Here is an 18215-nt window from a genome sequence, read left to right as displayed (position 1 = left end):
TTTTTTCTGAAATCCTTGATGCATATTGATCACAATATCAAACATTATGAATTCCATGCAGTCCAAGGACATGTATGTTTTCAGAGGCTCATTTTAATGTTAAAAGAGCTTAATAGAAAGCGCCAGAGACTGTAGAAAGAGCAAATTAATGTAATTAATTTCATTCAGGTTCTTTTTAAGGATCTTTTTTAATATAATCCCGGAACTAATTTTTAGCTTTTTAAAGTGCCAAATGATTTTTCGTTACAATTTGAAAATTGGTCAATAGTCAAATGTTAATCTCATCATAATCATTCCATGCAGACCAAGGACATCTATGAGAAGGTGGGTGAGGCCACAGAGACAGCTCTCTCCGTACTCGTAGAGAAAATCAATTACTACAACACTGAGAAGACCGGCCTGAACAAGCGCGAGCGTGGCGTAGCAGCTAACCATGTGATTCAGCAGATGTGGAAGAAGGAGTTCACACTGGAGTTCTCTCGCGATCGCAAGTCAATGAGCGTCTACTGCTCGCCAAACAAACCCACCCGCACGCCCGGTGGTGCCCGCATGTTTTGCAAGGTGATTTGGGGTGTTTCGGTTTTTGTGGTATGATGAGGGTTGTTTTTATGCCCCCGGATCAAAAGATCGGAGATATATTGTTTTACGGCCTGTCTGTCTATCACTGTGTCAGTCATACATTCATTGTGTGTGTCCCAAAACTTAAACCTTGGTCATAACCTTTGCAATATTGAAGATAGCAACTTGATATTTGGCATGCATGTGTATCTCATGAAGCTGCACATTTTGAGTGATGAAAGGTCAAGGTCATTTTTCAAGGTCAAAAGTAAAAAAATGCAATCCAAGGGAAGTAATATTCTTAAAAAGGGAGATAATTTCTAAACCTGCCAAATGATATATTGAAATTTTATTTTAAAGCAGCACAATAGGGGGCATTGTGTTTCTGAGAAACACATCTCTTGTTTATATCATGGGATGGGGTTATTTGGATTTGTGAACAAGGGGTTATTGAGTTTATGAAATAAATGGAAATAAATGTAATGCATTGATTTATAAAAAATGTATTTGTGTGTGGTTGTTAAACATATCTTGAAATGAATCATCTTTAAACTAAACAAATGAAATGCAAGCTATTGTGTTATTGATTATATTTACTTAAAGAAATACCTTTAGACTCCTATTTGTTTAGAACCAGTATAACTATGGTTTAATTACAAATGTATCTTCCATATACTGTTTTCTATTAACCAACTATGCAACTTTGAATAATTCATGATTTCAAGTTGCTCTGCCTTATAAATTCCCTTTCTTTGCAAGCATACAAAGGTCAGATTCTAATAAGGTGATTTCAGAAAAACTTGACAAAAATGCATGTGTGTAAAGGGACATCTCAGATTATCCTGTGCAGTCCTCTTAGGCAAATCAGAGAGGACTTTTTTCGCATGCACTTGATTTTCGATCAGAAAAGACCACTTTTAAACCAAAAATTCCTTTAGGGCAGAAAGAGTTGTCGCTGATAAGTCTGTGTAAATTGCACAGGCTTATCTGGGACAACACTTACACACATGCATGAAGCAGTTTTCCCAGGGCGAGTCTCTTATTGCCTTCATTTTGACCACCTAGGGAGCTCCGGAAGGTCTACTAGACAGGTGCACTCACGTTCGCGTCCAGGGCAACAAGGTTCCGATGTCCCCAGTGATCCGAGAAGAGATCATGAAGCTAGTCAGGGCATATGGAACAGGTACAGCTTGGTGAAGAACCTGTCTGTTGTTCTTTGTTCTTTGAACTATATGAGTCCTGTTACAGGAAATTTGGACTTAATGCAAGTGCATTAAGTGTTGTACCTGGTTAGCCTGTACAATCTACACAGGCTAATCAGAGATGACACTTTTCCATGTTATTGTATTTTTTCATTTAAAGGAAGTCACTTTTTAGGGAGAAATCAAGTCTATTCAAAGAGTGTCATCCCTCGTTAGCCTATGTTGACTGCACAGGCTAATCTGGGACGACACTTTACACACATGCATTAAGCCCAGTTTTCCAGAATAAGGCTGACTAATAATATTGAATCCCCCAATTATTGTCTGTCTATAGTCTGTAGTCAGTAGTTTTATGCCAAATGCAAGATAAATGTTACTGGTCATTTATTCATTGTGGACCGTTTTTTTGGTGGACCAATGTCCCCTTAGCAGCAAAATCAATATGGCATTTCAAGATTGTTAGGCAGCAAGAAATAATTACCATTTTTCCCACGAAATGATTTATTAAACAAACTGATGAAGTTGAGAACATCAAATTATCCTTCTCATCCTTCAATTGTAACACCTATAGTCCATATATAAGCTGTAACACATATAGTCCATATATAAGCTGTAACACATATAGTCCATATAATAGCTGTGCTCTGGCAAAACACGCTAATCAGAGACAACACTTTTGCCGTACATTGGAGGTTCTTTTTAATGAGACTTCCGTTAAATGAAAAATTTCACAAAACAAAGTTTTTTCCCATAAAAACATGTGCGGACATGCAATTAGCAGGATTTTCTCGCAAACAGACTTGTGTATTCTGGAACAAAAGAAGCTTTATAGAAAATCTAAGATGCTTTCACCAAAACATCGGGTTGTATGAAATGTTGACTTAAGATAGAGATTTTGCCCACTTGCAGGTCGTGACACCCTGCGCTGCCTGGCACTGGCCACCATTGACAACCCACCCCGCCGGGAGGACATGGACCTTGAAGACTCCAGGAAGTTCATCGAATATGAGGTAAACAAAATCCATAAAAGCTGAAAAAGTCATCCCTGATTATCCTGTGTGGACTGCAAAACTTTCATTGTTTGTGTCCAATTATCAAATATTTCAGATAAAACAGATGGCTATATTCAACCAGCATACAACCAGAACATTAACACACACTGTATATTTTTTGATTTTCTAAGAGACTAAAACCTCATAATGCCTCTCTGAGGGGGTTAACTTATATTATTAATGCTATTTTTCAGACCAACATGACGTTTGTTGGAGTGGTCGGTATGTTGGACCCCCCTCGTGAGGAGGTCGCGAAATCCATCCAGGACTGTCGGGCCGCCGGCATCCGGGTCATAGTCATCACCGGAGACAACAAGGTAGGCAGTGTTTGGACTTTGTCAAACGTGTTGTGAGTTTTGTGGAGGGATGGGTTTTGTGGGAGTGGTTGTGAGTTTTGTGGAGGGGTGGGTTTTGTGGGAGTGGTTGTCAGTTTTGTGAAGGGATGGGTTTTGGGGTAGTGGTTGTGAGTTTTGTGGGAGGTATTTTTGGTTTCATGTGAAAAGTTATGGGATTTGTGATAGAAGTTGTGGGGTTTGTGGGCCTAAATGTGGATATGTGGGAGTATTTATGAGTTTTGTGGGAGATTTAGTGTGATAAGTGTTGTAGTTTGTTTGGGAGGTGGAGGTTTTGTGAGAGGTGTTTTGGTTCTGTTGTGGTGTTTTTTTTATGCCCCCGGATCGAATGATCGGGGGTATATTGTTTTTGGCCTGTCTGTCTTTCTGTCTGTCTTTCTGTCTGTCATTCTGTCCCAAAACTTTAACCTTACAGTAAAGTTTTGCAATAACTTTTGAAATAATGAACATAGCAACTTGATTTTTGGCATGCATGTGTATCTCATAGAGCTGTATATTTTGAGTGATGAAAGGTCAAGGTCATCCTTCAAGGTCAAAGGTAAAAAATTTAAAACTTTAATATAGTAAAGTTTTGCAATAACTTTTGAAATATTGAACATAGCAACTTGATATTTGGCATGCATGTGTATCTCATGGAGCTGCACATTTTGAGTGGTGAAAGGTCAAGGTCAAGGTTATCCTTCAAGGTCAAAGATATAAAAAAAAAGCAGCGCATTAGGGGGCATTGTGTTTCTGACAAACACATCTCTTGCTAGGTGTTTGGGATTTTCTGTAAGGAATTGTTAATATTTCTTAGTGGGGCTTTTTAGAAAGGTCATGCGATTGAAATGGGAAGATTCTTGTTATGTGATTTGCTTGGATAGCAACCCAATTTAATTGTTGTTGTTTGATTTTTTATTTGACCAGTTATTTGATAGTGCACTGATTTTAGAGTATGAATATTGGATGGAATAATATGTAAATCTTTTAAAACTGTATTTTATTTTACAAGTTACATTGGTACTTGCGTTTTTGAATATTTTGTAATCAGTACCTTTGTTAAATGTAATGTATACTGTTTGTCAAAATAAATATTGTAATAATGCTTCAGTTACATTACAAAATAGCTTTAATAAGTGTATTTTCACAATGTACTTCTGCGCTAAATCATAACGCTGCTCTCAATTTTCTCAACAGGCTACTGCCGAAGCCATTTGCCGTAGGATTGGTATCTTCTCTGAGAATGAGTCCACAGAAGGCATGTCGTTTACTGGGCGCGAATTTGACGACCTGTCAGTGGAAGACCAGCGGGCTGCGGTGATGAGGGCGCGACTGTTTGCCCGTGTTGAGCCCACTCACAAGAGCAAGATTGTAGAATACCTGCAGGGAGAGGGAGAAATCTCCGCCATGGTATGTTACAGTGATGCAAATAGAGCAGGCATTTAGTTTTCTTTAAAGGTATTTATTTTCACCTTGGTTGATTCAAAAGCCTAAGGCTTATGGAAACACTCTCGAGTACATTTCCTGTGTATAACCAGTACTTAGTGTCTTTTTGGAAGGTATAAAGAACAGTCCCACTGTAGGGATTGAACCCATAATCTCCCCATTTATAGATGGTCACTGTAACCACCTTTAGATTAAATTAAGTATTAGATATTTCATAGCCATGCAGTGTAAATGTGCAAGAAAGTTGTGTCATGCCTTCCAATCAACATGGTCCTGAGGTATGTGCCCTGGAACTTTTTTTATGGCAGAAGCATAAAAAGTTCGAAGTTTGTGGAGCAAATTACTTCTACATGTCTCTAGCAATTAAATTGAAACTTGAATTATTGATCCCAATATAATGCGGATATGGAAGACACAAATTTTGCCTGCAGTGGTCCATTGATTGTTTAGTTTAAAACCCTTGAAATGTTTGATATTCCTGTGACAAAGCGGTGGAAGGTTATTTTTAGTCACGTTTGTGCCAAGGCTCTAGTCAATATGCTGTTATACATAAATTATAGTTGAAGGTCTTATTTCATGTATGTTTTGATTGCTCATGGGCAGAAAGTGTCCACAATTGAAATGAACTAAAATTATCACACAAAGATTATTAAAGAGGTTAAAAACCTTCAAAGACTGAAATGATCCATATTCGCACAATTGAGCCTCGTTCTGGGAAAACTGGTCTTAATATATGTTCATAAAGTTTCTTCCCAGATTAGCCAGTGCAGTTCGCAGGGATAACACTTTCCACTTTAATTAGATTTTAATACCATAAAAGCCGAAAGTAATAACCCTGCACAGGCTAATCTGGGACAACACTTTACGCACACGCGTTAAGTGCCATTTCCCCCAGAACAAGGCCTCAATTAAACTCCTTTACTTCACAGACTGGTGACGGTGTGAATGATGCCCCTGCCTTGAAGAAAGCAGAGATTGGTATTGCCATGGGATCTGGAACTGCTGTTGCTAAGAGCGCATCAGAAATGGTGCTTGCAGATGACAACTTCGCTACGATCGTGTCAGCTGTGGAGGAAGGGCGTGCCATTTACAACAACATGAAGCAGTTCATTCGATATCTGATTTCCTCCAACATTGGAGAAGTTGTCTGGTGAGTTTTACACAGTTTTACACAGCTGTGTGTATGTTGTTCTCATCATGATTATGCAGATTAATGTATTGCGTAAAAATTGATGTCTCCAAAAACAGGGCTATAGGGCTATTCATGGTCCTTATTTTGCTATGGCAAAACCTTATGGAGCACAATAGAAGTCACATTTTTTCTTTTATCAAAATGAAAATTGCTCAGAAAATTGTTATACATCTGTTGACCAACTTCTAAAATGTGAAAAATCATTTAAAAAGCTGTTCGGAACAGTCCAGCTTTGGTCTCAGGTGAGCAACCTATGACCTATGGCCCTGTTTTAGGAGTGAATTACTTCTTGTAAACTTTTTGTTTTGATTGGTTATACGTCAAGGGTTGTGTAGTAAATGTTTAGCTGATATGTCAGTTCCAAACTCCAGTCTTGATACAATTAGTTCATAGTAAATATTTGTTAAGCTTTAAGAAAGCAAATATGTATGCATGCCTTGCTATGTCTCTGCAGCATTTTCCTGACAGCCGCTCTTGGTATACCGGAAGCTCTGATCCCCGTTCAGCTGCTCTGGGTCAACCTGGTGACTGACGGTTTCCCGGCAACAGCCCTCGGCTTCAACCCCCCTGACCTTGACATCATGAAGAAGCCCCCTCGCAACCCCAAGGAGGGTCTCATCACTGGATGGCTCTTCTTCCGATACATGGCCATTGGAAGTAAGCATCTAGTTTTGTTAAAAACTGTTAATTAGTTCCCGCTCAGTGAAAATGGCTATATTCAACAAGCATACAAGCAGAGTAACTTGCAGGCTGTTCAGGTTTTATGCTGTTTGGTTGTCTTCAGTATCTTAGGGTCGGGAAAGAAGCCTTTACAATTGGAATCTATTCAAACAAAGTATTTTATTGTCCCCTACCGGTGAAACCAGAGGAGACTTATGGTTTGCACTCCGTCTGTCTGTCAGTCAGTCAGTCCGTCACACTTTTCTGGATCCTGCTATAACTTTAAAAGTTCTTAATATTTTTTCATGAAACTTGAAACATGGATAGATGGCAATATGGAGATTATGCGCGTCATTTCATTTTACTGACAATGGTGGAGTTTTCACCGGTAGGGGACCATATTGCTTGGCAATCTCTTGTTAAAAATATTTTTCTACAAATTGAAAACTATTAACCCTTCAACGCCTAGATACGCATTTTGACCAGTGTTTAGTCATCAACAGTGAGTTAGATCATCAAATTAAATTAAAGACCTTTCTTAGTAGATTCAAGTTTTAAAGGCTTCATTTTCAATTCTAAAAATACTGATAAAAATAGAATTTAAGCTACTCGCTGGCTGTTTTGGTTTTACGCTTAATTGTGTGTAAAGCTTCAGGGGATAGAAAGCATCTTTTCTGTGAAGAATGAACACTTGATGTAATGTACCTTTTAGAGATGATGAGAATGCGCTGAAGTGGAGATTGAAACCTGGACCTCCCAGTTGAAAGTCAGACTTCATGTCTATTACAACTTTGTATTTAGATGATGGTTTAAAAAAATAATAGAAATAAGCCCCTAGTATTTTTTGTTGTTAAATAGTGCAAGTAGGTCCTTGCATAAAGCTTAGTCTTTTAAAGTATAAATGTCTGAATATCGTTCAATGCCTTGGGTATTGGAATAATTTTATGTAAGGCTTTTATTCTGGTATAGAATTAACAGATGATTTTTATTAGCCGGATTTTTTTCGAAAAAATCTCGGCTTATAGATTGATGTTGTCGGGCGGGCGGGGGGGCGGGCGGGCGGGCGGGGTGGCGGCGTGCTCGAAAATGTTAAAGTTCTTATTTCATGGTATAACTTTGGTATGCTTGGACCTAGAGTCTTCAAACTTGACATGAAGGTTGGCCAGGATTAACAGATGACCACTGGTCATTTCAAGGTCATTCATTTGAAGGTCAAGGTCACTGTGACCTTCAATATAAAAAATGTTAAAGTTCTTATAACTTTGGTATGCTTGGACCTAGAGTCTTGAAACTTGACATGAAGGTTGGCCATAACTAGTTAGTAACCACTGGTCATTTCAAGGTCATTCATTTGAAGGTCAAGGTCACTGTGACCTTGAATGTAAAAATGTTAAAGTTCTTATTTCATGGTATAACTTTGGTATGCTTGGACCTAGAGTCTTCAAACTTGACATGAAGGTTGGCCAGAACTAGTAAGTAACCACTGGACATTTCAAGGTCATTCATTTGAAGGTCAAGGTCACTGTGACCTTGAATGTAAAAATGTTAAAGTTGTTATAACTTTGGTATGCTTGGACCTAGAGTCTTGAAACTTGACATGAAGGTTGGCCAGAACTAGTAAGTAACCACTGGACATTTCAAGGTCATTCATTTGAAGGTCAAGGTCACTGTGACCTTGAATGTAAAAATGTTAAAGTTCTTATTTCATGTTATAACTTTGGTATGCTTGTACCTAGAGTCTTCAAACTTGAAATAAAGATTGGCCAGTACTAGAAGATGACCACTGGTCATTTCAATGTCATTCATTTGAAGGTCAAGGTCACTGTGACCTTAAATGTTAAAATGTTAAAATTGTTATAACTTTGGTATGCTTGGACATAGAGTCTTCAAACTTGACATGAAGGTTTGCAAGCACACTTAGATGACCACTGGTCATTTCAAGGTCATTCATTCTAAGGTCAAGGTCACTGTGACCTTGAATGTAAAAATGTTAAAGTTCTTATAACTTTGGTAGGTAAAAATGTTAAAGTTCTTATTCCATGTTATAACTTTGGTATGCTTGTACCTAGAGTCTTCAAACTTGACATAAAGGTTGGCCAGTACTAGAAGATCACCACTGCTCATTTCAATGTCATTCATTTGAAGGTCAAGGTCACTGTGACCTTCAATGTTAAAATGTTAAAATTGTTATAACTTTGGTATGCTTGGACCTAGAATCTCAAACTTGACGTAAAGGTTTGCAAGCACACTTAGATGACCACTGGTCATTTCAAGGTCATTCATTTCAATGTCATTCATTTGAAGGTCAAGGTCACTGTGAACTTAAATGTTAAAATGTTAAAACACAAGGTTTGCTCATGCCTTGAAAAGTACTTACATTTCATTTTGACCTTTGAACAATATTTCAGTAATTTAAGTATTGCATTGACAAAAACACGAAAGGTACTTTCCTGTCATTTAAATCAAAAATCCGGCTTCAATGCGGTCATCTCCGACCGCGGAACTCTTGTTTTACCTTTTTAACTGAGTCTAGATTTTTGTTTTGATTCTTTTTGTACTTTTGTAGTTTAGATAGTTGATATAATTTCTATTTTACCGAGTATAGATTTTTGATTTTCGCAACTAAATGTCAACAAATTCCAAATGCTGCCCATGTGTTGGTTAATGATTTCTTGCGTGTTTCCAGTGTACGTTGGTTGTGCGACTGTGGGAGCTGCTGCCTGGTGGTTTATGATTTATGAAGACGGACCAAAACTGAACTACTACCAACTGGTGAGGATTTGTTTGAGCAGCGTTCTGCAAAACTTGGTTTCAGGCATGGGCGTTAAGTGTCGCCCCAGATAAGCTAGTGCCGTCCACACAGGCCAATCAGGGGTGACACTTTTTACCTTGCCTTGATCTAAGTTTAGAATTTATGACTTCCTTTTAACGAACAATTTATGAAAGACGAAAGTGTCGTCGCTGATAAGCTTGTGTGGACTGTATAGGCTCTTTTAAGATGACACTTTACAAACATACATTTAACCCAGTTTTCCGAGAACAAGGCTGATAAAAATAAAACACTTTTGTCAAAGAAATTATCAGATTCTTGAAGAATAAGTAGTGGAAATGTATGAATTATTCCATCAATATTTGTCTATAATTGAAAGTATAGATACCATGGTCTGTCAAGTTGTGTATGAAAATATACATGGTACATTCAACTGGCCATTTTAAATTTGAAGATTGTATTTAAACTTAACAAATGTTATTGAATTAAACTCATTTAGGTTTTCATATGTATGAATGTGAATAATTTGATTGTTACATGAAAGTTTAAAAATATTCAGTTTTTCGTTTTATCAAATGCTGTATGTCATATAAATATTACACGTACAGCCTTCAAATATGATATATACAGTACACAAATGTTTAAACATTTTGTTACTCATTTATATGAATATTTCTATTGATACTCATTTATATTAATATTTCTATTGATATCAATATCTGTATTTAAGCTGTTTGTGACACATATTGCCTATGCTGATGTATTTTCTTGATAGACCCATCATATGCAATGCCCGGCTGAGCCTAAGAATTTTGGCAACCTTGACTGTAGCATTTTTAACGACCCACACCCAATGACAATGGCTCTGTCTGTGCTGGTCACCATTGAAATGCTAAATGCTATGAACAGGTAATTGTATGCAGTCGTATGTCGCTGCTGGTCACTTGCCCAGCAAAAATGGTGATGGAATTCTGTAGAAGAAACCATGCATGAAGTTAGGAAGATCTTGGAAATGTTTTTGATTGATTTTATAATTTGGTTGTTAAAAAATCTTCTTTATTAAACATTTCCATGCAATGAACGTAAACTTACATTTTAAATTGATTTGAAAGTGATGAAGGAATAATTAGGGTGTTTGGGGGCAAAACTTGGAAATCAATGTATAAAAAGTTGTGACGAGACTTTGGTGTTAGTTTTTGCCCGCTTTTTCTGAAGCTTCAAGCATGGTTTCCTACCTCCACAAACACTTTCTATCCACATCCGCCTCTGAACCTTGTTTTGGATGAGCCTTGATAGTTTTATCTCCTGCAACCACCTGTATTCATCCTGCAGCATTTTGGAACAATTTGCATAGCCAAGGGCTGTTTGGTTCTATTATTCAGCAAATCAAATCATATTCAAAGAATCAACGTTTTCAACTGTTTCTTGTTACTTTTCATTGACCAATTTTACCCCCAACTTCCTTCCCCACCTCCTCCAAACAATCGTACATAAAATGTAAAATAAAATAAGAAAAGAAGAAAACAGGTTGATTTTAAATAAATCATGTTTAAGAACACTCTGAAGATAATACTTTCAAGGCCATTTCAAAAAAAGGTTCTTTCCAAAAAACGTCTTATAAATGTTATTCACTATCAATAACTAGTCAGTCTTCTCTGTTAGACGCACCACTCGCAGTGTCTTGCACAAGACCAGCGTTTCTTGGGCGTGGATTGCGAGGTGTTCGATCACCCGGCACCCATGACGATGGCTCTTTCTGTGCTCGTTGTTATTGAAATGCTTAATGCACTCAACAGGTAAGGGATCGACTAGCAGTATCTGCTGTGGCCAGTGTACATACATTTAGTCATTTTGTAACCTTGAAGGTTTTTATAAAATTTATACCTGTTGGATAAAGCTAAATACTTTGTAAAGTAAAATGAACTTGGTTGTTTTTAAGCTGTCCCAAAGAACACTCCAAAGAGTCCCATGTTTGAAGCGGTTTGTACTCTCCGTTTTGCAGCTTAAATTCAAAATTTCAATCCAATGCACACACAAACTAGTTATTTATGCAGTCTGACAACAGCAGATATTATAATGGCATGCAGGAAGTTCTTCATATGGTCATGTGACTACTAATGGGCCTCCTTGTGTGAAAAGGGGGTTTACTTCATGTGTGTAAATTGTTGTCCCAGAGTAGCCTGTGATGTCCCCACAGGCTTATCAGGGACGACACTTTCAGCTTGTATTGTTTTCGTTTAAAGGGAGACTCTTCTCTAAGCAAATCCAGTTTAGGCAGAAAGTGTTGTCCCTCAATAGCCAGTGCAGACTGCACAGGCTTATCGTGGACAACACTTTAAACACATGCATTAAACCCTCTTTCACAGAGTGAGGCTCATATTCATGGTCATGTGATGTTAGTTAGACTGGTATGCATGGTTGACCAAGAAAGCAAAGGGGGTTTCAGTGTTGGACAGACAATTTTGCATGTCCAGTCTGCAAGGGGGTGGTAACTGGACTTAAGATTCATGGGTTAAACAACTTTCTACGTGTTATCAGCTTTCTGATTGGTTGATCAAGTGTCATTTCATAACCTGTAGACTTGTCTATTATGATACTCTCTGTCTGATTAGTTGAAGAATTGTCATTTCATGAAATGTGGACAAGCCTTTTCTGTTACAAGCTTTTTAATTGGTTGATCAATTGTCAGTCCAGATAACCCCCTTGTTGATTGGTTACTGTGGATGCTTGCTAGCTGCTCTTCCTACATGTACATTATGCTAGCTTAGTGCAAAATAGCACCATATGCCATGGTTGATATATCATTTTGCACTTAGCTATAGTTAGTTTGATCTCTTACTGTAGAATATATTTTGAGAGATCTTTAGAACACAGGTTCCTTTTATAGTAACACAATTATATCATCAATCATAGTATGAGAAAAAGAATAGTATATTTGTGTTTGTTATTATTCAGATAGACACATTTATTTGCCATGATTTTGAATGTGTGAAGAATTTTTTTGTACTAAAATAAGCGAAGCTAATATAAGTGAAAATTAGACACATCTGAATTAAAGCCAGTTCTACAGCATTTATGAACGCTTTTAGGCGCTGTGGATATTTGTGCAATTAGGCTGATGTTTGATTAAGATTTTAGCGTTGGGGAATGTGTTGTGTTTTTTTTGTCTGTGGAAGGAATTATTGTATTTTATCTGATGTATTTGTACCTTATTATAACAATCTTTGTATTGTGGCTTAATGAACTGGTTGTATAGTATATATATACCAACATGTTAACTAAATTGAGAGTGCTGTGATAGTAACGAACAATAATCTTAATGCTGACATATTCTGATTGCATGGTATCTGTGATCGTGGTGAATGAGTCAAAAATGGGTCTTATGCCATATGCAGCCATTGTAGCTACAGATCAGCCTTGGCATCCTTGCAGTCTAGTCAGGAGCTACCCTGTCAGATCAGCCTTGGCATCCTTGCAGTCTAGTCAGGAGCTACTTTGTCAGATCAGCCTTGGCATCCTTGCAGTCTAGTCATGAGCTACCCTGTCAGATCAGCCTTGGCATCCTTGCAGTCTAGTCAGGAGCTACCCTGTCAGATCAGCCTTGGCATCCTTGCAGTCTAGTCAGGAGCTACCCTGTCAGATCAGCCTTGGCATCCTCGCAGTCTAGTCAGGAGCTACCCTGTCAGATCAGCCTTGGCATCCTTGCAGTCTAGTCATGAGCTACCCTGTCAGATCAGCCTTGGCATCCTTGCAGTCTAGTCAGGAGCTACTTTGTCAGATCAGCCTTGGCATCCTTGCAGTCTAGTCATGAGCTACCCTGTCAGATCAGCCTTGGCATCCTTGCAGTCTAGTCAGGAGCTACCCTGTCCCATTATGAGACAATGAATCTTTGCGCGACTTAATAGCCCATATCTTAGCTCCTGATCAGACTGCACAATTGCACTGGCTTTTCTGGAGAGCTATGCTTTCTGCACATGGTGTGAGACCATTTTTGCACAACATGGGTGTAATGTAGTACATATGACTAGATAAATTACAATAACATGCCTGTGAATTGTGTTCATAATTATAAATAATGTTCTTGGAAATCAGAAGTGCTGTTAACATTTTGAAGATAACATGTTATTTTCATAGAATTTAACATGTATCTTTCTTCTTTTGTTCAAATTAACATATATAGAATGTCTGCATACATTGTACAGTTAAAATATGTAATTTTGAAAGTATGTCTCTCAGCATTTAAATATCTTTGACTTGTTTAAAACTTGAAAAAAAAAGAGATTTGTGAAGCAAAATCAAATATATTAACAGCTAACTAATGTTTTTAAATTAAAACTAGACTTATTATTTGAAACGTGTTACCTGCAATGCATCAGTTACAAATTTATCATCACCTGTTTTAAGATTTATTTACATGATAATTATGATTAAACATTCAACCAAACAATAATGCACATGTTAAAATGGCCATTTTCCACTTCAACTCGACCTACCTCTGACCAGTCTGACCTGATGTTGTTGTTGTTCTGCCTCAGTCTGAGTGAGAACCAGTCGCTGCTGGTGATGCCACCGTGGACAAACAAGTGGCTGATGGGAGCAATCGCCCTCTCCATGGGCCTGCACTTCTTCATCCTCTACACGAAGGTCATGTCGGTGAGTATTGTAGCGAATATGGTCACATTCAACAGCCTCGATGTCGAACTAGCTTTCGGTTTACGTGTAATGTCATTGCAAACTTAAGCAATGTCAGTTTTTTTAGGTATTTGGGTCAACATTACAGATGAAGTGTGAAATTTGTTCCGGTCCATTGATTTTTGGTGAAGTTATGAACTTTGGACTTAAAAAAATGTCTTTGCATGACTTGCTGTTGAAGTGTGAGTTTTTTCTGGTAAATTGATTTTTGGCCAAGTAATGGGGCTTGTTTTCTCTAAAAGACCTGCTGTGCGGCTTCAGAGCGCAGTAGCAGGCTTTCTGTTTCACTAAAACATCTCTTGTTGTTACTTATTGTAGTCTTCAAACGCAGGTTCCAGTCAATGCTCTTCTTCAGACCCTTACTTGTTCATGCGCTAATGGACGTTAAGTGTTGATTGATAGTCATTCTAATAGCATTTAATTTGTTTGATGTAATTCCTGTGATATTTTGTATTAATTTATGGCAATGAGTTAAGTTGCTTTCTTGCATGTGATTACATGTCGCATATTTATGCCCCTCTTGGAAGAAGAGGGGGTATATTGTTTTGCACATGTCAGTCTGTCTGTCTGTCGGTTGGTCCGTCAGTCCTTCCATCAAATGGTTTCCGGATGATAACTCAAGAACGCTTAGGCCCAGGATAATGAAACTTCATAGGTACATTGATCATGACTGGCAGGTCGAAGGTCACAATCAAGGCCATGATTGGGGAGGCATATGTTTCCGACTGCGGAACACTTTTTAGTATTGATAGACATCTACGATAAGTGTAAAGAAAATACCACAAAAGCTGAAACTTATGTCCTTGATTGTGCAGACTGAACACTTAACAGGCTTTCTCAAAGAAGGAAACAAAGCCCTCTATTGGCAGCATTAATTATCAGGCTTGTGTGAGTTGCATGACTTGGTGACGAGTGTTGCAACATCAAGTGTGGATGTCCCTTCTTGGAATGAGCACACAGATGTCATGTGTGTTCTGCAGGGCATTGAGCCACATAATATTGAACCCTTTCCTCCTCAGAAGCAAAGTGAAAATCGCTATGTGCAAACAGCATTAAACCAGAACAGACTGGGAGTTACTCGCAGCCTGTTAAGGTTTTATGCTGTTTGCTGCTTATCAGTATCTTAGGTTTGGAGATGAAGCCTTCAAACTTGAATCTAGTAGGAAAGTTCTTAAATTAAATCCAACTTTCTAAGAGACTACAAATGTGTGAAAATAAGTATGTAAGTGACAAAGGGTTAAACTAACTGTTTAACAAATGCAGGCAAGTCTTTAATGTTTTCTCGCTGTGTTTTCATCTTCATGCTTTTCTGTATGTAGTTTTGTGTAGTCTCACGAATTGATTGTAATGACATATTGTTTGAACAAAACTTGAGCCTTTTTCAGTGCTGAATATCATATCTATGTAATACATGTAATATAATTTTCTAACTTTACTCTGGTTTTTTTTGTTCGTGGTTGTATTATCCCGCGTTTAAAGCGGTGGGATTCAGTTGTTATTTTGTCAGTCTGTTCATCCTTCAGTCTGTCTGTCTTTTACAAACTTTTCAGGGCTAAATGTCACATACTATAGAAGATTTCAACATGAAACTTCATGGGTGTGTAGACGTCAATGAGTAGAAGTGCCACGCTTAAGAACCATAACCCAACATATTTTTTTTAAAATAAGAGCTATCGCCCTGACAATAAGACATTAAAGAGCACAGTATCTGACGCTATCTCTAAGCTCTTTTGTTTCTTCCTCTTTCAGACGGTCTTCCAGATCACACCTCTAAATCTGACGGAGTGGATCGCAGTGCTGAAGATCTCCATCCCAGTGATAATCCTCGACGAAACTCTCAAGTTTATCGCGCGCAAATTCACAGATGGTAATACCCCTTACCTAGAGCTGGCTGTCATAATGTCCGTCTGGGCCATCTATATACCTCTAGCATCAGGATTCATTATATGAACATCTTCGTAACTGTGTACTTTCATTGATTGATATCTTATATGAACATGTAGCCAGAGGTCTTCTTCTAAGTATTGAAAACTTCTCTTGCTATACATAAAGCAGAAGGTCATCACAGATCTGGGTTTTATAAGGGCGTTTAAGGGGTTAATTTGCTGGACTCGTGTGATAATGATGTCTTTTATGGTTGAGTGTCTTTTATGTCTGATAAAAAAATAAAAGGAAAAACAGAAGCAAAAAAAAGAGCGGGAGCAGATATCATTGAATTTGTCTGAAATTTTAAATTTCAGTCAAAGAAACATTGCTTGTATTTCTGTGATGTCTTTTAAATGCTTTAAAATCTACCAGAAATCTTTGTGCACAGTAACTTTTGAAATTTGAGGAACTATGGATACTTTACTTGTAGTTTTAAAACATGTTTAGTAGTTACTTCCCTTGTGTTATTGCAGAAGTGATGTTCCCTGGTTGAAACTTTGTCCACTTTGTAGTTGATTTTTATCACCTACCCACCCATAAGCTTAATGTGTCTTTACTGCCTAACCATTGTGAATTCCTTGTTATTTTTAACTCTTAATGGGTGTAGGTTTACACACGCACACATGCAAACTATTTCTGTAGTTTGATGTTTTCCTTATTCATTTGGCAAAATGCGATTTACGCTAGCATAATTCTCCAGCAATTCTCATTTTCTCCAGCATTTTGAAGAAGTTTTTTGAAGGATTAAGATTTGTAAACATTTGTCGATTGCGATATCTGCCCTTTAGTTGAAAGAAATCAAAAACTTGTAATGTTTAGCTCATGCTGTAGAGTAACATTTGCATTTCATTAAAGGTTCTATTGTTTAAAAAACAAGTAATCTGTTTGTTCAATTTTTTTTCATACAAGTCACTTAAGATCATGTGAGCCTGGTTCAGGGAAAATTGAGCTTAATGCATGTGTGTAAAGTGTCTTCCTAATTCAGCCTGTGCTTTACGTTTGTATGGAATTTTTTGTTCACAGGAACTTTCATCAAAACAACAATCCATTCTATTTAGAAAGTGTCGTCCTTGATAAGCATGTCTGGACAGAGCAGGCAAATTTAGGACGACACTTTGCGCACATGAATTAAGCCCCGTGTTCTCAATACCAGGCTCTTATACACATGGTTTTCATATTTCAGGCAGGGAGGGGTTGGAGTACTAGGGGTAATTGTTTGTCGAAATGACGAGTTTCTTATGGTATTCATCTTTACCCAGATAGTATATCTTCAAAGACAATATTCTTTTAAAAATACATTTGTGATTTTCCTCTTTAAGAAATTGTGTGCTTTCGATGCAGCATGTAAGTGATATTCTTGTTAGAATTGAAGTTCTTTGTTTTGGGTAAGATGAATTGTAATGAAACTCTGTATTTCATGAAGCATACACATGATGTTTATTTAAAAGCCAGTGCTGTCACATTCACAATAACATGTTTATGTAGTTGCATTTTGAAGTCACAGGCAGCATTGACTGTTTTTAGGCTATCTGGGCTGTTACAGTTATACGCAGAATTCTAACCGTAGTTTTAAAAGATCAGAACAGGATGTTTTTTGGTATGGCTAATAAGGCACATTAAATATAGGAAATCCAGAATGTTTATCCACGTTTGCAGCCTCTTTTCCACATTTTTAATCTAGAGTACCTATCCAGTTTTGTGAAAAAGGCGATCTGAGGTGTTTGTTAGGTATGTTGGGTTGTAATGAATGTAAATCTGTGAATCACACTTTTCAAGTCAGAAGTGTCTTTTATCTTTATTTTGAATTGTCTGACATGTAAGGATTTGGTTTATTTGCAGCTGTATACTAAATTGTGTTACAGAAACTGCTGCATCATTTTATTATAATTATGCAAAGTCAATGTATTTGGTTCTTAACAGCTACCTTTTTTTGCCTCCACAATTTTGGCTGCACTTTGTAATATACATGTAAAGAATGCAAATCGGTTGATTTCTTAAGTACCACAGAGGTACCTTTTCAGAAATCCTAATGGCTCATAATATAAAACAATAATGAAACACGGTAGTAAAGAAATGTGCGTCACCATTATCAATGTATTCTGCTGTCCGTTAAAATGTTGCTAATATCCTAAATGTGCAATTTTCTTTTCGTACACCTAATCTTTCAAGCACTTTACTAAAATTAACAATTAAATAAAACATTGAATTTGTGTTGAGCAAAAACTGATGTATAAAAGTTGTGTGTACCATCATGTGATTGACTCAATAGAATATACTAGGTTAAAAAAATCGTGTAGTGAATTACATTCCATGGTAATTATGAAATATTATCGTGATTTAGACATTCTCAAACAAATTGTTCTAATATTTTTTATGTCGAAATAA

General features: G+C 37.3%; 1 protein-coding gene across 1 annotated transcript in view; it reads left to right on the top strand.

Moving 5' to 3' along the window:
- LOC127844475 (calcium-transporting ATPase sarcoplasmic/endoplasmic reticulum type-like) overlaps window positions 1-18215 on the top strand; it is a 77129-nt gene that overhangs the window by 42958 nt on the left and 15956 nt on the right. Inside the window, 12 exon segments of the mRNA XM_052374731.1 lie at window positions 304-561; window positions 1624-1741; window positions 2670-2770; window positions 3007-3129; window positions 4342-4554; window positions 5520-5740; window positions 6237-6439; window positions 9129-9214; window positions 9988-10121; window positions 13748-13865; window positions 15654-15771; window positions 17014-17038. Coding sequence (XP_052230691.1) covers window positions 304-561; window positions 1624-1741; window positions 2670-2770; window positions 3007-3129; window positions 4342-4554; window positions 5520-5740; window positions 6237-6439; window positions 9129-9214; window positions 9988-10121; window positions 13748-13865; window positions 15654-15771; window positions 17014-17036 — 1716 coding nt within the window. The 3' untranslated portion in view covers window positions 17037-17038.

This window comes from Dreissena polymorpha, chromosome 1 (assembly GCF_020536995.1).
Source record: "Dreissena polymorpha isolate Duluth1 chromosome 1, UMN_Dpol_1.0, whole genome shotgun sequence".
NCBI lineage: Eukaryota > Metazoa > Mollusca > Bivalvia > Myida > Dreissenidae > Dreissena > Dreissena polymorpha.
Note: the sequence above shows the minus strand (reverse complement) of the source record. Positions and strands in the feature narration are given on the sequence as shown.